At 24.3% G+C, this 22,002-nt stretch overlaps 2 protein-coding genes across 5 annotated transcripts; both read right to left on the bottom strand.

Annotated features, from left to right (window-relative positions):
* Positions 1-173: 173 nt before the first annotated feature.
* On the bottom strand, positions 174-5,201 carry LOC107067729 (synaptic vesicle glycoprotein 2C). The gene is made up of 11 exons (XM_089178997.1): positions 4,791-5,201; positions 4,651-4,707; positions 4,349-4,510; positions 2,493-2,655; positions 2,088-2,209; positions 1,570-1,808; positions 1,127-1,466; positions 900-1,040; positions 642-801; positions 416-543; positions 174-320 (listed from the first exon to the last, which is right to left on the bottom strand). The coding sequence occupies exons 1-11, from the start codon at positions 4,870-4,872 to the stop codon at positions 253-255; spliced, it is 1,662 nt and encodes a 553-aa protein (XP_089035123.1). The 5' UTR covers positions 4,873-5,201; the 3' UTR covers positions 174-252.
* A 2,086-nt stretch (positions 5,202-7,287) lies between these two features.
* On the bottom strand, positions 7,288-21,469 carry LOC107067731 (synaptic vesicle glycoprotein 2B). Of its 4 annotated transcripts, none has more exons than XM_089177955.1 (12): positions 20,969-21,469; positions 13,972-14,472; positions 13,352-13,408; positions 12,003-12,164; positions 11,738-11,900; positions 11,403-11,524; positions 11,083-11,321; positions 10,250-10,476; positions 9,950-10,167; positions 9,185-9,344; positions 7,979-8,106; positions 7,288-7,549 (listed from the first exon to the last, which is right to left on the bottom strand). In XM_089177955.1, exons 2-12 carry the CDS (start codon positions 13,973-13,975, stop codon positions 7,494-7,496), a joined length of 1,536 nt encoding a protein of 511 aa, XP_089034081.1. In that variant the 5' UTR covers positions 13,976-14,472; positions 20,969-21,469; the 3' UTR covers positions 7,288-7,493. The 4 variants fall into 4 exon arrangements, with proteins under 4 accessions (XP_089034081.1, XP_089034085.1, XP_089034086.1 ...); XM_089177959.1 differs by having other exon boundaries at positions 20,983-21,469; XM_089177960.1 differs by having other exon boundaries at positions 21,335-21,444.
* Between the last annotated feature and the right edge of the window lie 533 nt (positions 21,470-22,002).

The following is a 22,002-nucleotide window of genomic DNA, read 5'->3' as shown; positions in this document are numbered from 1 at the left end:
GTCAAAAATAATAATATACTATCGATATCTACTCTGTTTTACTGCGGCTGCGCATTAATGATGTTTCATGATTGGTCTTGACATCATATACACTTCTGTACAATCATTGGTTAGATTTAATAAGACAAATAGATGGGAAATTTAAATTGAATTCTTAATATGTTGCGCCTAGAAAATGTGAAATAGTCATTATTTATTTTATAGAATAATTTGTTTATAATAATACAAATAGTTGTAATGAAATATTTCAAGCTATATTATCTTCGTTGGTTTGATCATTCCAAATCTTCCAGGAGTAAGAAAACTGAGTATTGTGCAAACTAAACAAATAAAAAGTACAACTTAGAAATAAATATAAATATAAATAATTGTAACAAAAAAAAATAATAGTCAAAAATAATACAATAAAACGTACAAAAGAGTTGCGATGCTACTATGATTATTAATGATAGACAATAATTATCTATTAAGTAACCAAATATCCAATTTCCTGAAAATGCTCCAACACGTGCACAGAAAGCAGCTAAGGAAGCAGCCATCATTCTGTTGTAATTAAATTAAAATTAATTTATGTACAGTGAAAACTTTGTAATAACTTTGTTTGTTACAAAAAAAAGAATGTAAAATTAAAACTGACATACCTTAAATTTGTAGGAAAAATATCAACAACTATACAAAGTGTTATACTCATGCATACAGATGTTAAAGCTTCAAAGATACTAGAGAGTATAAGATTTTGAGTTGATGATGTTATAAAGAAAAATCCTATGGTTACTAAAGTAGATAAGAATGTGCAAATTACTGAAACATAGAAATCAAAATGTTTGTTTTGATTAAATTGATAATGTAATAAAATGGATGGTACTAAAAAAAAAAAAAGAAGAAAGATGGATAATTACTTATATAAATTTTATAACCAGTATATGTAACAGTTAGGGGAAGAATAATACTTAATGGTAAACAACCCAATCCTAGAAGAAGTGTATGGAAAAATACATTATCGTGAATGTTATTTTGGCAATCGTATATATCGTATTCTACTACCTGAAATATAAAATAAAATAGTCAAGATTTTTCTTATTTTTTTCTTGCCAATTATGTTCTGTATGTATTCCATATATTTTACTTGCCATTGTGTTATTATTGTCGATTAGATTTATTTTGGATATTTCACATACGCTTGAACTTTTTTCTGGATACATTTGTTCATATTTAGCAAATCTTTGAAACAATTCCGGAAACCATAGCATCAAAGTATAATAAGATGCCGTAATACATGATATTAAAATGAACACATTGAGACTTTTAAAAAGATATGGAAATTTAAAAAGTGATATTGTTTGTATATACGTTGTATATATTATAGTTCGCCAAGATTTCACTTTAGTATTGTCATTAGAATTGTTATGATTATTATTTATTTTCAAATTATCGTAGAAAGGATTTTTACTTTTGTCAAGTATTTCCTATTTAAAATAAAAAAACAAATAATTGTATATATATAAATTATAAATTAAAATTGAAATTAAAAAACAAAAAAAAGTGATTAAATAAAAAAGAAATACTAACAAAATACATTTCTATAGGATTACCAGTATTTTCTGTATAGATTTTTCTAAGTACAACAGATAATTCTGACAATTGCATATTTTCAGCAAGAAATTTGGGACTTTCATTGAAATACAATGACCAAAAACCAATTGTAAATGATGGTAAGGAACATATTATCACAAATAAATTCCATGAATGAAATGTAAATGGTTTTGCATCAATTTCAAATTGTAATGGTATTATGAGCCAGCCGATAACTGTAAAATTAATTTAAACAGAAAATAAAAAATAAACATATATGAGAAGTTAGTAATTATAGATTAAACACAAATGATAAGAGACAAAATTGAAATTACTTTTTGAAAATAGCATGTGCATATATATATATATACATGCCAATTATATATATATATATATTTAAATGAATTCGAAATTGAAATTTCGAATTTAAATGAAAAATTTCAATATGATTAATTTCATAATTAATGTAGATATGAATGTGATGTGTCAAAATAATGAAGAAGAACGATTTTTACCAGGAGCAGCGATAAGACCTAATGTCCATGCCATTTCTAACCATGAAAGTAATTTTTCTTTATATTTTGTTGGTTGACATTCACCTAAATAAACGAAGAGTGTCCCACTTTGTCCGCTTAATCTGAAAAAAATAGTACATAAATTTTACTTAATTTATTATTTGTACAATTGGTTAATTATGAAGTGTCTTACACACTTTTATCTTTCGCGATTAATATTTTCATGTGTAATCAATGTTAAATTTCCTTATTTTTGCACAAATATCCGTATTTTCGTTTTATTCAATATCCGATAAGATTTGAAAAAAAGAAAAAAAAACAAGAAAAAGAAATATCGTTTCATAATTTTATGATGAACAAATGTTTGGAATAATAAATGAAAAAAAAAATGAAAAAATTACTCACGAGAAACCGCTTAAAAATTTGAATAATAAGAACAATCCGTAATTTGGTATTATGCCAGATAAAAATTCAAATATTCCTTGAAGAAATAAAGACATTTTTAAAGTTCTAATTCTGCCTTTGATTCCAGCATAACAACCCCAAAACCAACACCCTGCTGCCATTCCTGTTCATGCATATATAAAAATATTATTATTCATTACAATTAATTATTAACTGATAATGTTAATTATTTATACGTAAGAGTGTATCAAATGATTCAATTTAATTTTATTCCCCTTTTTTTATTTAATAGTATAATTTTTTATTTATTTCTTTGCATATAATTTATTAACATTGAATATAAAAAAAAGTATTGCAGAGTAAAAATACTATCGTAAATGATTTTAATAATAATTAAACTGTCACTGTGTTTAAGGAAAAAAGAATGATCAATCGTTAAAGATTACTTTTAATATTCGTAAATAAAATCATTTTAATTTTAAACACACGTAAAATATTATTTTGATCGTACAATTTAAACAGACGTAAGACTCCTTTAACAATCACAATGAATCATCGGAAATTTTATTTAAGTATTTTGTTTGTTAATATTTTTATTCCGAATTTCCTTGGTTTAAAAAATAACTATTTTTATTTTTGTTCATCGATAGTTTTTTTAGATTTTGTTGATTGTTGATAGTTTTGTTTCTACTTTTAAAAACATTTTTTTCCAATAATTTCTTTCAGTTTTTTTTTTTTTTTTAACAGCTGGTTCTGATGTTTGATTTTTTTTTGTTACTTTTTCCTTAGAAATAAAATTGTGATTGTATTGCTCTCAACTCGTTAAATGAAATTGCTGTTCGTATTTTCATTGAAACACACTGTTTATCTTTTTTTAAATACTTTTTATTAACGCATCGTGAAGAAATCATGCGTGTAATGTTCAATAATATTGCATAATTGTTTTTCTTGATCTTTTTTTTTGAATTCATGGCAGCAATTATTTTTTCTGTAAGATCAAGATCAGAATCAAGTCTTATTCCAAATTCAAAAAAAAAAAAAAAAAAATAAAATATATATATATATATATATATATATATATATATATATATATATAAGTTAGTTAAAACTTGGGATTTTAGAAAAAAATGAGTTTTTAATTTTTTTCATATTGTTCCACCACTTCAAAAAATTCAAGAAAATTCCTGAGTGTAGAGGAGTATAAAATACATTTTCTAAAAAATTTTGGTGACTGGCATATTTCAAAAAAGCTAAAAAAAAAAAAAAAATTTAATTTTCTTTCGTCCGCCAAAAATCGGCTTTTCGTTAAAATATTATGATAATATTTTTTTTTCATGTCAGAGACTCCTAAGAACTAGAAAAAAATCATCATTGATTAGTTTTGAATTTTACTATAAAAAAAAAATAAAATCGAAAAAACAGGTTTTTTTAAAAATCTCGAGAACCGTTTGAGTAAAAGAGCTAAAATTTGGGATGAATTATTTTTATTCGACACCAAATCGATCCCCCAAGTGCGAGTCAAAAAAGCCACGGGGGCAGATTTCCCATACTTATCCGGCTATACCCTTTAGATAACTAATTGAATTTCATTTATAATATTAGTCTTACGAATGTAAAATAGTAATTTTTGAAAATCAAAATGTTGTCTTATGAAATACCTAAAAGATAACATTAATTATATTTTATTTCAATCTTTCGTAATTCAAACATTAAAGAATATTAATTATATATAAATAAATTTTATATTAAAGTACTATTAAAAAAAAAATTATAAATAAAATTAAATTGAATGAAAATTCAATTCTCGTTATCGAACACATTTGTGTTGGATACTTTTGTAATTAATTTATTATTACCAATCAGAGATATTATATTGATGTTTCCTTTATCAATGGTACTCATATGAAAATCACATGCAGCTGATGGAAGAATAAATCCGATACTGCATATACTAAGTGCTGTGTTTAGATAAATCAAACAACAAAGTACCATTACCTTCAAATTAAATTTTCCAAAACCTAAAGGTGAATAATAAAAAAAAGAAAATGTATTTAAATAAAAGTAAAAAGTAAATGAAGTAATACATATAGTAAAATCATTAAAAAATGATTAATTATGGTTATAAATGTAAGAATAATAAAAAAATATTATAACGAACCTGTTTCATTAAGTGCAAGTTGTACACTTAGTTCCAAATCAATCTCATTAGATAAATCTGCATTTAAAGAAAAAAAACTTCATTTGTATAGATAAATTAATTTAAAATAACAAATTTTCTTCATTTTTTTATTATCTTACCATTAGATATTTCTATCGTAGATGATTTCATTTCTATATCTTTTTTATCCATTGAAAGTGAATATTGTTGACAATTTTTCATGAAAAATTTCTATAATACAAAACTATTACACGTAACAACTTCTATATTTTCAAATAGAAAAAATTATCCTATAATAATATGAATTAATTATATAAATGTTAATAATAATTAAAGTAAAAACAACAACACTGTAATGAACTTAACAATATCACCAACAAAGTTCGAAATCACTACGTTATTGATACTTCGAATTTGCATTGTAAGTTAAATTATAAATAATATGATGATACAAAATTGATACATATATATGTATGTTATATCAAGAAAAAAAGAAGGAAAAAAAATTGCACAATTGTCGTCGTATCAATTCGCATGAGCAAAGCAAATCATTGATGTTGACCGATAGAGGAGAATTCAATCAAACTTTAATCCGATGCGAGTGTCTTTTAGTAATATGTATATCCCCACCACTACGACATTTTACATTTTACTTGTGTTTTTTCTTCTTTTTTTTTCTTCTTACGCGAGTTAGATGAAAGACGATTATTATACTCTTAGTTAGTTTAGTGTGTATAATAAATTCCGAGCAAATAATCATACGAATTATTGAATTTCCTCAGAAGTTTCATCCGAATAATAATAATAATAATAATAATAATAATAATAATAATAATAATAATAATAATAATAATAATCATTAATAACAATTGAACCTTAAAAGGTGAGTTGCATTGAAAATATTTTACAAAGTTAATTGTCCATTCGTAAGTATTCAAAAATTTTATTTATTTATTTATTTGTTGTTGGTGTTGTGGTTTTATTTTCATTTTTTTTTCTATTTAAGTTCAAGTTAAGTATTTTTGTTCAACAACAAAATGTATTTTTATTCATTCATGGTTTTTATTTTTATTCATTTATGGTTTTTATTTTTTTCTATTATAGTATTTTGTTCAACAACAAAATGTATTTTTTTATTCATTCATTTTTCTCTGTTTTTTTTTTCAAATTTTGATTCGGATTATTTTTTTTAATTCTAATTTTACATAATTATCAACTGATAAGAAATTAAAAAAAAAAGAAAAATGACGTAGTTATTAAAAACGTGGGTTTTTTCATCAAATTTATTCCAAAACATGTTTTCCCATCAAAATAAAAAAATAATAGAAAAATAAGTCTTTCAAACTTTATCTTTGATAAGATTATAATAACGATGAATAAAATAATTATAATAAACTAGGGGTGCCCCGCCAAGCGTTGTTGTGGCTCACAATCAGTCAGATATACACGTCTTTAAGTCAACGAATTACCTTATACCGCCATCTGTTAGAATCTTATCGAACTAACAGAGATAACCATGACTCTTTGTTAATAAACAAATAATTCGAAATAAAAAATAATATTGCGATTATAAATTGAGATATAAACTATTCTATCTTTCAAATTGGATGAAACTGCACACAGTTTGCAAAATTTTATTAAAATCGGTTCAGTAATTTAGGAGTCCATAGCGGACAAACAACGTGACACGTAATTTATATATACTAAGAAGATATATATATATATATATATATATATATATATTTATATCAATTATTATTAATTTTTATTATTCATTTATATCATTTATTTTTTATTATAATTAATAAAAAGAGAAACGTGCGTAACGAAGATATATATATATATAAAACATTATATTAAATAAAATAAAATATTGTATCTTTATTGAAAAAAAATAACATAATTTTGTATCTTTAATTTTTTTTTAATAATATTTACTATCAATCCTATTTTTTAAAATTCTTTACGAGATTGTGCCATATTTATTTATAATTACAATAATATAATAATAAACTCTCTCGTATTTTATATTTTATAATTACATAGATTATATATACATATGTATAATATAATTATTATATAATGCATAAACTAATTATAATATATGTACAAATGTATAGATTGTATATATATATATATTTAAATATAATAAAAATAATTAACACAATGACATAAAAATAATTTCAATGAAATTACCAATAAATTTATATATATATATATATATATATATATATATATATATATTTATATGTATATATAATTAAGTCATGATCTAAGATGAAAATTTAATTCTTTTTCTTTCAACAACAATTATAATAAACTCTAATTAAAATCAACTTTACGTATTTTTCATTATAAAATTATCTTTGTTTTTATTTTTATAAATGTTATTGTCTTTTTTCTTTTATTTGTTTGTTTGTTTGTTAACGCATATCAGGAAGAATTTACGATAAAATTAACGTATGAGAGATTTCTATTTCTTTTTCTAAAAAAAAAAAAAAAAGAAAAAAAAATCATCAATGTGAATACTTCTTACAACTATAATATGTACATATATGTAAAATGCAATATAACTAGACAGATATTGCATTGTGCATAATGTATACAGTAAATATACATTTATATTTGTTAATCCAATTGATGATAGAATCCTTTTTTTTTCTTTCTTCCTTTTTTTATTATTTTTTGTTGTTGTTGTCCAATTTTAAATTCTTTACATTCTTCTTCTCTTTTTAGGTTTGTTTGTTTTATTTTTGTTTATTTCATTTTGTTTTCCAAGACACAATGTCATCACGTTTCTTCCTTGTTTTACAAATTATTCCATTTTTTTTTCGTTTTTTTTCTTAATCGAGAGTTTCTTTCCCCGTTCGTGGTAAGACAAATGACAAAAAGCCGCATACTGTAAAAAAAAAACGAAAAAATATAATAGTTAATTGTAAAAACGTATGTTCCAAATACGTTGGCCAAAAGAAAGCGGAAACATAAAAAGGAAAAAAAATCAAATAAAATATAATTTAACTTGTCTACAATTGATTCTTCAAAAATAAGTGATAAAAAAAATATGTTTTTTTTTTTAATTCTCATGATAAATATTTTGAATATAGATCGTTTTTAATAAATGTCATTTTTGGCATTATAAATTTATTTCTGTATAGAGTCAAATAATTTTTTTTTGACAATAATTTAATGTCACCTCTTTTTGCACACACGTGTGCACACACGTGTGCTCAAACGAGGTTTAACTTTCTTTCTCTTTTGTAGAAAAGTAAATATATTAAAAGAACAAGAAAGAAGAAAGAAGAGAGAATAAGAAAAAGAAAAAACTTACGAAACAAGAATGCGGCAAATATCACTATAGGTACGATGCATGCTAAATCAATTAAATAACCGAATAATAAATTTCCAACTAATGCACCTAATCGACCCATTGTTAAAGATAACGCTGCTGCCATTACCCTGTACAACAAACAAAACAAAATAATTTTATTATAACATTTATGGTAAATATATATATATTAGGGTGGGTCAAAAAAATGACTTATTTTTTTTTTACAAGTGCCACGGAAAAATGGGTTGCTAGAACCTTAAAAAAATTTTTACCAAATATGAGCTCTTAATTTCAATAGGAAGATCCTCCGCATCGCAGTTTTTTATTTTTTTTTAGTCCAATAGATTAAAATTCATACCTCATTATTTATTGATTGTACAGAAAAATGTTCTAGACGAATTTTGTAGGAAATTTAATGCTCTACAAAAAAGGTACCTTATACTTTTTCCATAAACCTCACCATTTGAATGATATTGAGGATTTAAGTTTGATTATTTTAAGACAAATTTCATTTTTGTTTATGAATTTTATAACTCGACAATAAATGACTATTAAAAAGTGCACAATACAAATTTTTGTAGGAAATTAACTGCTCTATAAAAATGGCGACTTATGTTTTGGCGATTAAATTAAGCGTTCAAAAGATATTCATCATCAAACTTTCATGCGTACTGATTTTTGTCTCTGAATATCTTTTGAACGTTTAATTTAATCGTTAAAACATAAGACAACATTTTTATAGAGCAGTTAATTTCCTTCAAAAATTTGCATTGCGCATCTTATAATAGTCATTTATTGTCGAGTTATAAAATTCATAAACAAAAATGAAATTTGTCCTAAAATAATAAACTTAAAACCTTAATATCATTCAAATGGTGAAGTTTACGGGAAAAATATAAGATACCTTTTTTGTAGAGCATTAAATTTCCTACAAAATTCGTCTAGAACATTTTTCACTACAATTAATAAATAATGAGGTATGAATTTTAATCTATTGGACTAAAAAAAATAAAAAACTGCGATGCGGAGGATCTTCCTATTAAAGTTAAGAGCTCATATTTGGTGAGAATTGTTTTAAGGTGTCTAGCAATCCATTTTTCCGTGGCACTTGAAAAAAAAAGTCATTTTTTTGACCCACCCTAATATATATTCAGATAAAAAAATAATAATTTAAAGCGTCATTTTAATATGACGCTTTTTGCTTACCTGAGATTCGTCGGAAACATGTCGACGATTATGCAGTAAACTAAAGAGATGCCTAATGACGTCAAAGCTTCAAATATACACGATAATATTAGATTTTGCGTTGAGTTTATGACGAAATAAAAACCAACGGTTACTGCACCAGAGACTAGCAATGATAAGACTGTAATAAATATAAATTGTTTGTTTATTGATATTCATTTCTTCTTTATCACTTACTATCATTTCTGTTTTTTTATTTTCTTAATCATAGAACTTTAATTGTTTTGATTAAAAACATTCTATTATTGATTTTAATCTATTTTTTTTCTTACAATTAATTTATTTAACTACTTATATTATAATTATATTGCCTATCTATTAATTAATTTATAGGTAGGTAAATAAATTAGGTATTTATAAGGTATTTATATAGATACCTTATTAATTTATTTATCTACTTATATTATAATTATATTACCTATTCATTAATTAATTTAAATACCATAATAAATATATTAAATAAATTAAATACCAAATAATAATTAATTTAATCTACAAATATAACCCAATAATTAGTTTAATCACCTAAAGAACAATTGAATAATTCATTTTAGAAATTAGAAAAAGCAAATATTCTTTTTTATAAAAATATAAATTGATAAGCTTGACATGTCATCATTTTAAATGTAACATGAATAATAGATTATCGGTTACTTATAAATTATGAAGACAAATGATACTATTTTTTTTAAATTAGAGGATTGATTTATATTTGTATGCACTTACTTAAGAAAAATCTCGCTCCCAATTTATGTACAAAAATTGGTAAAATGATAGAACCAGGTATACATGCTAGTCCAAGATAAACAGTATGTAAATAAACATTCAAACCAATGACAGTATCGCATCCGTAAGGATCCGAATTGGTTGAATTGTCAGACAATGATGATACTATGCAAACGGATGTTGTTTCACCAGGATTTTCATGTTCGAATTCTTCAAATCTAAATTATAATAATAATAAATCAGTTGTAGAACATAATTTCTATCAAAATTATTAAATGATTATATTAAAAGTATATTAACCTGGTAAATAATTCAGGAAACCAGACCATAAGAGTATAATAACTACTGGTAAGACCAAATTGTATGGCACATGCTAACAAAGTATTACGAAGGTATGGTGGTTTGTATAAAGACATTGTTAATTCCCAAACTTCTGAAAAGAGTACTTTCAAATCTTTTTTTTTATGAAGTTTCAATGATCTAGTACTCTTGTCCTTGGAATTTGATTTCTCTTGCAAACACTTTACCTAAAATAATAATAATAATAATAATAATAATAATAATAATAATAATAATAATAATAATAATATATAATAATAAAATAATTGATAAGAAAATGTTATTAGAATTTTTATAATAACTTGTTGATGTAATACAGTATTATATATTTATATATATAGTAGTTAATATAGTATAAATTAAATTAATATATTTAATATAGTATAATATATTTATATATTATATAAATTATTATTTAAAATTATATAAAGATATATTAATATAGTAAAATATATTTTTAAGTATATTATATTTAATTATTTTAGTTATTTTAGTATAATATATTTATTATATATACTATTGGGATCTCTAGTACTTGAATACGCTATCTGGTGGCTAAATTCAAAATTAGAGTAGATAGGTCGAATTGCTACGCCACGCCCCTGCTAGAGATTCCAATATATATGTACATATATATAAATTACGTGTCACGTTGTTTGTCCGCAATGGACTCCTAAACTACTGAACCGATTTTAATAAAATTTTGCACACTGTGTGCAATTTCATCCAACTTGAAAGATAGGATAGTATATATATATATTATATTTATAATAGTAATAAAATAATTGAATTACTGGATAAGTTTCTGGATCTTGACCAGTATTTTGTGCATAAATCCATTTAAATACTTCCAAGGCAGCTTCTGGTTCACCACACTCTAATAAAAATTTCGGACTTTCTGGGAATGCAAATAACCATAATCCTAAGACGATTGATGGTAGGGCACAAAGGGCTACGAAGAGATTCCATGATTTGAAGTGAAACACTTCGGATTCGTACCTCAGATCTAACGGTACTATTAACCATGCTATAACTGTCAAGATAAAATATTTCATTTGTTTTGTTTTGTTCTATTATAAATAAACAAAAAATTTTCTATATTATTCTAACTTACGTGGCAATAATATTACACCGACCGTCCAAAACATTTCCATCCAACAAAGACACCTTTCGCGATATTTCGTTGGTTGAAATTCTCCTAAATATGGGAAACAAATTCCCATAGCACCTGTTACCCTGTTTCATTCAATGAATACAACCAAAATAAATATAATATACATTGAACAATACTTTGAATAATTTTAATAATCATTCACCTAATATATGTGTATGTACGTGTGTGTTAATAATAATTCAATTTAATAATTTGTTAATAATAAGTAAATCTGTTTGAACACGTTGAATTAAATGTTTTTCAACAAAAAAATTAATTCATTTAATTATACTTACGCGAAACCATTGAAAAACCTGAAGATTAAAAATACCCAAAAGTATTGGACAAATGACGAAATGACCCCGACTATTCCGTCCATCAACAAAGTTGCTATCAATACTACTTTTCTTCCTTTGGTATCAGCCAGGCATCCCCATATATATGACCCAACCACCATACCTATATACAATAAATAAATGAACCCAAAAAATAGTGTTTAAAAATATAATTTTTTTGGTATTTGATATTTCTAATTATATTTGTTGTATTAATTATGTTTACCCAACATCGGTGATGCCGTTAACCATCCTTTTGCAGTTGAATCCATTTCCAGGTCGCATTGTGCGGCAGGTAAAACGAATGAAAGAATTGTTACGCCTATGGCAGTATCCATGTAAATTAGCCCGCATATTGCCAATAGCATGTAATGAAACTTTCCAAATCCTATTTTTAATGATTACACGTAATTAAATAAGAAAATGATAATTTTCGTAATTATTACAATATTACACCTGTATATATATATATATGTGTATGTATTGTTCTTTCTTATGCAACTCATAGATTAGTTTAGTTTTATTTTGCAATAAATATTAATAATAATGATTTGCTTTATATATATATATATATATATATATTATTATATAGTATTATAATATAATATATTAATATAATAAATTATAAATATTTATAACGTAACCATAATTGCAACCATAATTGCGTGTTTTTATGCAACACATACTATAGATTAGTATATTAAGTTAATAATAATTGTTTGATATTCGTTCGTAATTAAACAACGAACACGTTATAAATCAATCTAATTGTAAGAGAGAACTAAGCGAGTTGTTTTTGTAAACATTAAATCTCACGATTTGAGATAATTATGATTGATATACTTAATAATATTTTTACACGTACGTCTGACAAAAATTATAATTATTATTATAAAGTTATTAGGTCCAGTCATAAGTAACTTCCGTTGCGGCTATGTAAAATCTGTTTTTCGTATTTACCTATTATAAGTCACCGAAACAAACGGATTTTCGATATCACTATATAGATGAGGATTCAGTTAGTCTTCTGTCTATTTTTTTATGCAGTCAATGTTACACTTAACCGTTTTTCTTAACCACTGAAATGGATAGTAAAAAGTGCATATTCGAAATGTAATGCTTTAGGAATTGAAACAAGGCAATTAGCACTAAGGTAGCAACTAAAAAAAATATGCAACGTATACAGTGCAGGACTGATAACTGATAGAGCAAGTCAGAAATTGGCTTCTAAAATTCTTTTCTGGAGATACGATCTTAAAAGATGAACAGAGTACAGGACGTATTTTCGACTTTGACGAACCTTTTAAAGGTAATATTGGAGCAAAATCCAATAGCTACGTTCAACAATTGCAAAGAGTGCAAAAAAAACTTCATGAAAGGTGTCTTGCACTTATTAGTCGCAGAAACGCCATTCTTTGTCTAATAAAAAATGAAAGTTATTTATGACTTGACCTAATATTTATGTATTTTTTTGAATCGTTACAAATTATGGTAACATTGATGAGATGATTTAATAAGATAGTATACATGTTTTATTTTTATTATTTTTTTTAATATTTAACAATGAATTTTTACCTGTTACGGTGATTGCATGCTCGAAGTCGACACCTCCGTCTTCCAAGAAATCGAGACCTATAAAAAATAATTTAAAAAAGAAAAAGAAACACATAGGAATAACATCAATTGAAAAGTTGTCGAATAATTTAAAGAAGATTTTTTTGTGCAATAATAAAAAAAGATATAATATTTATAATATTGTTATATAATTTAATTAATATTATTTTGCAATTAAACCTATACCACGTGTGGTCGGTTTAATTTTTTTTGTAATTTAAAGTAAAACATGTAATTCACTTGTAATTTGTAAAAAAAAATAAAAATAAAAATAAAAAAACCAACAAAATACGATAATAACTATATATATATATATATATATATATATATTAATATAAAATATACAAAATATATACTAATATAAAATATAAAAAATATATACTGATTTAATATTTATATATTAATTAAGAATATTATAATTTAATAAACAAAATAATAAAAAAAAACATTTTCCGAATTAAATCAAATTGACCAAAATCCCCTTTCTTTAAAATCCTCTTTTTATAAAAAATAAAATACATGAATAATATATTAATATAAAATTTACAATTAAAATTTCCACCCTAATATTAAAAACATACCCATGATCGTTCGTGGTAATTGGAAGAAAATTCAAATCGGATGAAAAAAGTATCCTCGTCAGTTTCGGTCGTACAGTTTTAGTGATGATGGTAGTGATGGTATTGGTGGTGGTGGTGGTGGTGGTGTTGGTGGTGGCGATGGATGCTACAACGAAGGATTCTTTTGTCGAGGGTGTTCTACAGGTAACTACGATGATGCACTGACGATTTTCCGTACGTGTACCACGGTTTTGTCCTCTGCCGTAAAGGCTGCACGCTACGCTCATTGGTGAACACTCGGTGGTATCTGATCGTCGTCTTTATCGCTTATGCGAATTTGACGAATTGTTTCTCCCGTGCCGAAATCAAATGAGAAAAAGAGAGATAAAGATAGAATATTATACAGTGTTATTATTCTCTCAATGTTTTTTTTCTTTTTTTTTTCTTCACGTCACTTTTTTTGTTGTTGTTGCAAAATATACACTTTTAATTTATTTCTAATTTTTTCCTCTTCGTTTTTTCCTTGAAAAAACAAACCCCCCCCCAAAAAAAAATTTAAATTCCAACAGTATTGGGATAGGGTTTTTATTTATTTCTTTTTTTTTTCTTGTGTTTTTGTTAAACAAATTTATATTTTGCCAACTGGTTGATTTATATTTAAAAAAAAAAACAAATAAATTAAAAATGAAACATTTAAATCTCAACCCTATTGGGATAGGGTTTTTATTTATTTTTTTATTTTTTTGCTTGTGTTTTGTTTATACTTTTTATGCAACTATCAACTACTATAGAATATCCTTTAAATGAAAAATTAAATTATAATTCGAGAAGAGAATAATGTCACACGGATTCGATGTTACACCTTGGTCTAATCAACGAGTGACTACTACTGGACAAAAATCTGATCTACCTGTTACCTTTTTGTTTTTTCCTATTGGTTTTTTTTGTTTTTTTTTTTTGGTTACGTATCTGTCTAACCCAATCCCGTCCCGTAGCCACTATATTCTCTTAGATGAGATAAGATATTGTTACCCCTTCTCTAAAAAACAATCCATCTTCTTTACTTTATTTTTCTCACTCACTCTCATTCATTCTCTCTCTATCTCGATCTCTCTCTCTCTCTCTCTCTCTCTATCTGTTTTTTTTTCTTTTTCATTTGGATCGTCATATGCCTCGTAGAAGGCAAAAAAAAAAGAAACTAGGGAAAACCTGACACTTTAATACGTCCAATAATTTTTGACAGATAAAATGTACACGCACGTGAGAGAATGATCCAGATTTTTTTGAAGGAAAAACTTAACCAAGGATTTTCATAATTAATTGACTTTAAATCAAGTGATCCTAAAAATTATTAAAAAAAAAAAAATAAACATAACAATAAAGTAAAATGTATATTTCTTTTTTAAATACTAAATTTGAGAACTGAATAAATAAATAAATAAATAATATATAATATAAAATATATTATTATATATAAGAAATAGAAATTATATTAATATGTAAGTAATATATATATACTTGTATTACTTGTATATATATTAGGGTGGGTCAAAAAAATCAATTATATTTTTTTTTACAAGTGCCACTAAAAAATGGGTTGCTTAACCTTAAAAGAATTCTCACCAAATATGAGCTCTTAATTTCAATAGGAAGATCCTCCGCATCGCAGTTTTTTATTTTTTTTTCAGTCCAATAGATTAAAATTCATACCTCATTATTTATTGATTGTACAGAAAAATGTGCTGGAAGAATTTTGTAAGAAATTTAATGCTCTACAAAAAAGGTATTTTATATTTTTTCCGTAAACCTCACCATTTGAATGATATTGAAGATTTAAGTTTGATTATTTTAAGACAAATTTCATTTATGTTTATGAATTTTATAACTCGACAATAAATGACTATTATAAGATGCGCAATACAAATTTTTGTAGGAAATTAACTGCTCTATAAAAATGGTGTCTTATGTTTTGGCGATTAAATTAAGTGTTCAAAAGATATTCATCATCAAACTTTCATGTGTACTGATTTCTGTCTCTGAATATCTTTTAAACGCTTAATATTTATGTATATATATATAATATAAAATATAATATAATACACAGTAAAATATATATTATATATACAGTATATTACTGTATTTATAATTTATAATTTATAATATCATAGTAATATATACTGTATATATAATATAATATAATATAAGATAAATATAAATAAAAAAATATAATATTAAAATATAATTTATAATTATATTATATTGTGTGTTTTATATATATTATTATTATTATATAATATAATAATAATATTAATATAATTTCATATTTATTTTTATATTATATTAATATATTTATATATTAATTTTATATATATTATTTTATAATATTTATAAATTATAAAATATAATAATATATAAATTATAATATAATGTATTATTTTTTTATACTTATATTAATAATAATAATAAATTAATATAATATATTTAAAAAAATTTCTTTTTGGGTTTATCAATTTTCTAAGAAGACAATAAGATTTTTTTTTATTCACTTACGAATACCGGAATCACGTGAGAAGTATTTAATAAAACACGAATTGCTTATAAGATTACCTGATATTATTTCAAATTCCTTACTTTATTTTTTTTTTTATTAAGATTTTGAGAAAGATTTTTATCGAAAAAAAGAAAAGAAAGAAAAAAAATATAAAAGAAATAGAAGATGAATTTTCTGCACTTTTTTTTCTTCTCTTCAGTATAATAAGAATACGAAAGTCATATACAAGAGACAACATAATCCATTTGTTTGAATATCTTTAATTGACGAAAGATAACAACAACCCACGTTTCTCTTGTTCTATCGAAAGCAAGGATGATACGTCATCGTGGTATGCTACCTTTTTCACTTTTTTTTTCTTTTACTTTTTATGACTTCGTTTTTGATATACGTCAGAAAATAAATATCATCATTTCTTGTACTACTATTAAGTCATTTTGATAACGAAACGTGATCTTCTTCTTCTTCTTTTCATCATCATCATCATCATCGTTATTCATGTAAAAAGGAGGCGAAGGTGACGATGTTTCTTTTTCTTAATATTTGCTTTGACGATCATTGTAAATAAATTTACAAAAAGAGAGAAAAAAATATAAAGAACAAAATATATATATATGAATGTTTCTACGAATGATAATATGTGATTTCGAAAAAGGATTAATTTGTTTATTTCAACATTCCTGTATTGTCATCATCGTTAGTAATTTTCTTAAAATTTCATTTAACTCGTTAACTAAATTTATTATTTATTTTTTATATATTATTATTATTCATTTTTATTAATAATATTAATAATATAATGATATTTTTATAATTATATTCTATTATTCTAGTATATAATTATATTAATATAATAATTATAGAATTATATATAATAATATACTGTAATAATATATATTATTATCATATATTATTATATGTATAATATATTTTATAATTATAATACTATTTTTATAATTATATTCTATTATTCTAGCATATAATTATATTAATATAATAATTATAAAATTATATATAATAATATACTATAATAATATATAGTATTATATGTATAATATATATAATTATAATACTATTTTTTATATTTATTTTTTTATTATTATTTTATATTGTTCCTTGTTCTTTTTATTATTATATAATTTTTTTTATAAAAAAACCAAATTATATCTAATAATATTCGAGAAGAATAAATTGTGTTCTTTTCTTTTTACTACACCAAAATTCAATAAACATTATATTTTAATTGATTTTAAAAATTTCGTAAAGTATAATTATAAAAAATATATTTTAATAAAAAATATTTCGAAGACCAATCCTGTAGAAATAATTTGTAAAAAAAAATAATAATCACAAATGTACAAAAATTTCATTTCACGTAACCTTGCAATTTATTTGATTTGGTATATTAAAAAAAAAAAAGTGAAAAAAGACAGAAAAAAGAGGAAACAAATCTAAAAAGGTTTCCGACCATATCTTCGATCTAGACTGTTTTAAATTAATCGTCACTTAAGATCATATTTACCCACTGAATCATCCTATTTAAACGCAAACATATTTATCATTTATAACGATCATACACTATGTTACTCAAAATGTTTAACCACCTAAGTGTTTTTAGATATTTTAGATATATCTAGAATAAAAATATGTGTTGTAAGCGTATATTTATCTGATATAAAATGTATCGATATATATAATATAAGTTTGTTTTGAATCAAATTTTAGAAAATTCTATCTAAAATAGAAAAATAAATAATATATAAGCAAACATTGATTATTATCGTGATTTCAAATAACAAATGAATTAACTCAACGAATAAAATATTTCTATCGTTTATACATATATCGATTAAATTCTTTTTCAAAAGAACAAACATTACAAAATATTATACAATGAAAAATTCCAGGGACAAACTGTTGATTAGATTTTTGGAATTTTTTTCTAACTAACTTTTTTTCTTTCTAATTAAACAAAAAAAAAATAATAATGATTCATTAATATGTCATTTGATTGTTTTGTTTTTATAATAAATTGTAAAGTGAACACTTCTTTTTTCTTCGTTTAATACGTTCGTCGCCCAGCCCGTTTCGGTTGAGTTTCTCGCCAGGCCCAAAATTCGACTGTCGGCGCGCCGTAACGTAAAGAAGCGATAAGTAAAAATATCAACAATGCAACCCGAGTATTATGGTTATATTATAATATTATATTTTATTTACCGAAAATAATAAAATATACAAATATCGTTTATTTACCGAAAATAATTTTGTTTCGAAATGGGACATGTGATAAGTTTTTCCAACTAAAAATACTATAACTTCAATAAGAAGAGCGTCACCGTATATGGTGACGGGTCCCCCGGAGAAGCATGCTCGTTACCGGTATACGGTGACATGGCGACGAATGTGTTAAAATATACGTATTGAAATTATAAAATTATGAAACAACATTTTCAAATTGTTTTCATATGACTACTTAATAATTATATTTATTAATCAAAATATGTATATGTGTTTGGTATTTTACAGTAGTATTGATTATAATATAAATTATAATTTAACTACATATTTCTATATATTTTTCTATGTGAAAGAAGAGAGGTTAGTTTACTTGGCAATATGGACAATAGAAAAATGAGTCAAGTAAACAATTGACATGTGTAAAAAAAATCATTCCATCATCATCCATTCTTCATTTTGTAGAACAAAATTACCCCGTAATTACCTAATCTAATTAAATGACTAACAATGAATGAAAAGCCACACTAATCCAGGAAATGAAATGTTATATAGCATCATTCTCAAATGGATTAGAAAGTCAACAAGGTGTAATTAACTTTTTATCAAATAAAAATTGAAAATTGAATAACAATTGTTATTGTCATAAATTATATCGTAATAAATAGATAATAAAATTAATAATAAAATTATAGATAATAAAATATAATATATAATTATAGATAATTAATAAATAATTAGAATTAATATATAATATAGATAATTAATAAATAATAATTAAATAATAAATTATAGATAAATAATTATATTATAAATTATAATATATATAATTATAAAATAAAAATAATGATAAATATAATATATAATTATAATTGTAATTATTATAAATAATTATAGATAATAAAATTTTTCAAAGATTTTATAACACCGGTGTGCATTTTTTTGAAATAATTTCAAATGTATTAAAAACTATCTTGAAACAAAAATGGAATATTTTCTGTGAGAAAAATAATTATTGCGATTGTACAACGTGATATAATCCACAGAATGATTCAACGATAATAATAAATTAAAATTAATCGTCAAATGTGTTTTCTATCCTGATATCAGATTTTATTGGCACACGATTTACAACAAAATAAAATAATGAAAAAAGAAATAGTAACACTGCCAAATATTCGTTTAATTATAATCACCATTTTGAGTTAGTTCACAATGATTCGATCACGGACCATTTTATAAACATTTATGTTCCTTAAAAAATCCTCCCCACCCTTTTGTACAATTACACCATGTTGCTTTTCCTATCTTTTTCCAATAACATTTCTATAATTGTGGGTTTTAATTACTTCGTTGGGGACTTAAAAATGAAAAAATGAGAAAAGAAAAAAAATGGATGAAACGTCAACAATACGGTCAACGAACATTTGCAAGAGTAGTTGTGTGATTTTAACACGAGACACATCATCACAAATGAAAGACATTTCTCAGCCGATAATAAATCCGTAAGTAATAATCCAAAACCATTGGCAATATGCCCGTCGTGAATATAATGTCTCGAAATAATAAAAGACGTTCAATTACTCGTAGCAACAATATTCGTGAAAACTATACACCCATCTTCGTTATAATAATTTCCCTAGAGATTTTAACCCACTCTAAGCATTTATACTTTTAGTGATAAAGTAAAAGAAAAATAAAAAAAATAAAAATAAAAATACTGTACAGATATAAATAATCGTGCCGTAAGAAAAATGAATCTCATTTGTAAACAAAAAAAAACAAAAAAAGAATCTAAACTATCGATTTGTTTATTCGAACTAAACAAAATTGTTCATTAAATATTACGAAATATAAATAAATAGAATTAAAATTATGTGTAAAAAAAAATCGTGAAATAATTAATTACCAATTACTGATTGAGAGAATGAAGAAGTGGGGGTTGGTTTGTTTCAACAAAATGGCGAACGCTAAAAGTTAACTGTAAATCTACTAGAAATAATATAATATATTGGGTTGTTCGGAAAGTGATTTCGTGTTTTTTGTGTGAAAATGAAAACAATTTTCGCTTCCAGGTTAAACCTAGGCCCTTCAAGTTGTCTTAAATAGTTGAATTTGATAAATTTAATCTCTCACCGATCTTACGTTTTGATATTTGCTGGTTTGCATCAACTAATGACTTTATTGTGTCAGGAAAAAACGAAATTACTTTCCGAATAACCCAATATTTACCTAAATAATATTACGTTTATCGTGTTTCTTCTTTTTTTTTTACGAAAACGTTAAATTAAATGTCAGATATTATAGATATATTGTATTTTCGATGTCAAAAACTTCGTATGACCCAACTCTCGACACGAGACAACTAACAACAACAAATAACAAACAACAACACGACGATGACTACGACAATGGGAAACTTTTGTCACTAAACCGTTTAATTCGATCTAACCGGGTATAACCCTGAAACCCGTTTTGTTTTTCGTCACGCGTATTAATTCACATTTATAATAAAAATAAAATCAATTTTATTTATTTTTCTTTAGAAAGAAAGAAAGAAAGAAAGAATGAGAGAAAGAAAAAGAAAGATCTTCGAACTTGTTGATGATACTATATCGTCATAGTATAGTATTTGTTTTTGTTTTTTTTTTTCTTTTTTTGGTTAGGAGAGATTAGAGCAAATGTATTATGGTCCCGTGTCTGGACGCCAATCGGATGGCACTAACGTTACCACCTTCTTACCTATTCTTACCTTGTAACTACTTTCGGAATGTTATGTATGCTAGTTTATATCGATATATATGTGTGTATATAAACAGTGTAAGAGAAAGAATAAGAGAGAGAGAGAGAGAGAGAGAGAGAGAGAGAGAAAGAGAGAGAGAGATTTGTGTGTGTGTGTGTGTGTGTGTGTGTGTGTGTGTGTGTGTGTGTGTGTGTGTGTGTGTGTGTGTGTGTGTGTGTGTGTGTGTGTGTGTGTGTGTGTGTGTGTGTGTGTAGGATATTGCGTGTGCCAATATGCTGGTATTAACCGGTCATTTCCGGATGTTTATTTTTTAATACACATTGGCTTAGAAGAAGACTTTTAGAACGGGGAAGCAACTTCTGTGTTGTGTGTGTGTTGATCAACATCAAGGACAAATTTACTTTGCCAAGAATATTATATAGGGAACGACTTTAAAGCCAAAATTTATTCTTCTCATTTTCCTTTTTTTCCGTTCGTCCATCTTTAATGGTCACCACCAGTAGTCAGCCATCTTTGTAAACGA

This window comes from Polistes dominula, unplaced genomic scaffold, assembly GCF_049000335.1.
Source record: "Polistes dominula isolate Pdom_NZ unplaced genomic scaffold, Pdom_raw_medaka contig_373, whole genome shotgun sequence".
NCBI lineage: Eukaryota > Metazoa > Arthropoda > Insecta > Hymenoptera > Vespidae > Polistes > Polistes dominula.
Note: the sequence above shows the minus strand (reverse complement) of the source record. Positions and strands in the feature narration are given on the sequence as shown.

Excerpts from the sequence above, each read along its gene's own strand:
- LOC107067729 (XM_089178997.1), bottom strand. The coding sequence starts at position 4,872 with ATGAAAAATTGTCAACAATATTCACTTTCAATGGATAAAAAAGATATA. Across the intron at positions 1,467-1,569 it reads ATCCTATAGAAATGTATTTT|GAAATACTTGACAAAAGTAA; the intron begins GTTAGTATTTCT and ends TATTTTAAATAG. Across the intron at positions 544-641 it reads ATTTTTCCTACAAATTTAAG|AATGATGGCTGCTTCCTTAG; the intron begins GTATGTCAGTTT and ends TAATTACAACAG.
- LOC107067731 (XM_089177955.1), bottom strand. Across the intron at positions 11,322-11,402 it reads CGGTGTAATATTATTGCCAC|TTATAGCATGGTTAATAGTA; the intron begins GTAAGTTAGAAT and ends TTATCTTGACAG. Across the intron at positions 7,550-7,978 it reads ATTTGCCGCATTCTTGTTTC|TATGCGGCTTTTTGTCATTT; the intron begins GTAAGTTTTTTC and ends TTTTTTTTACAG.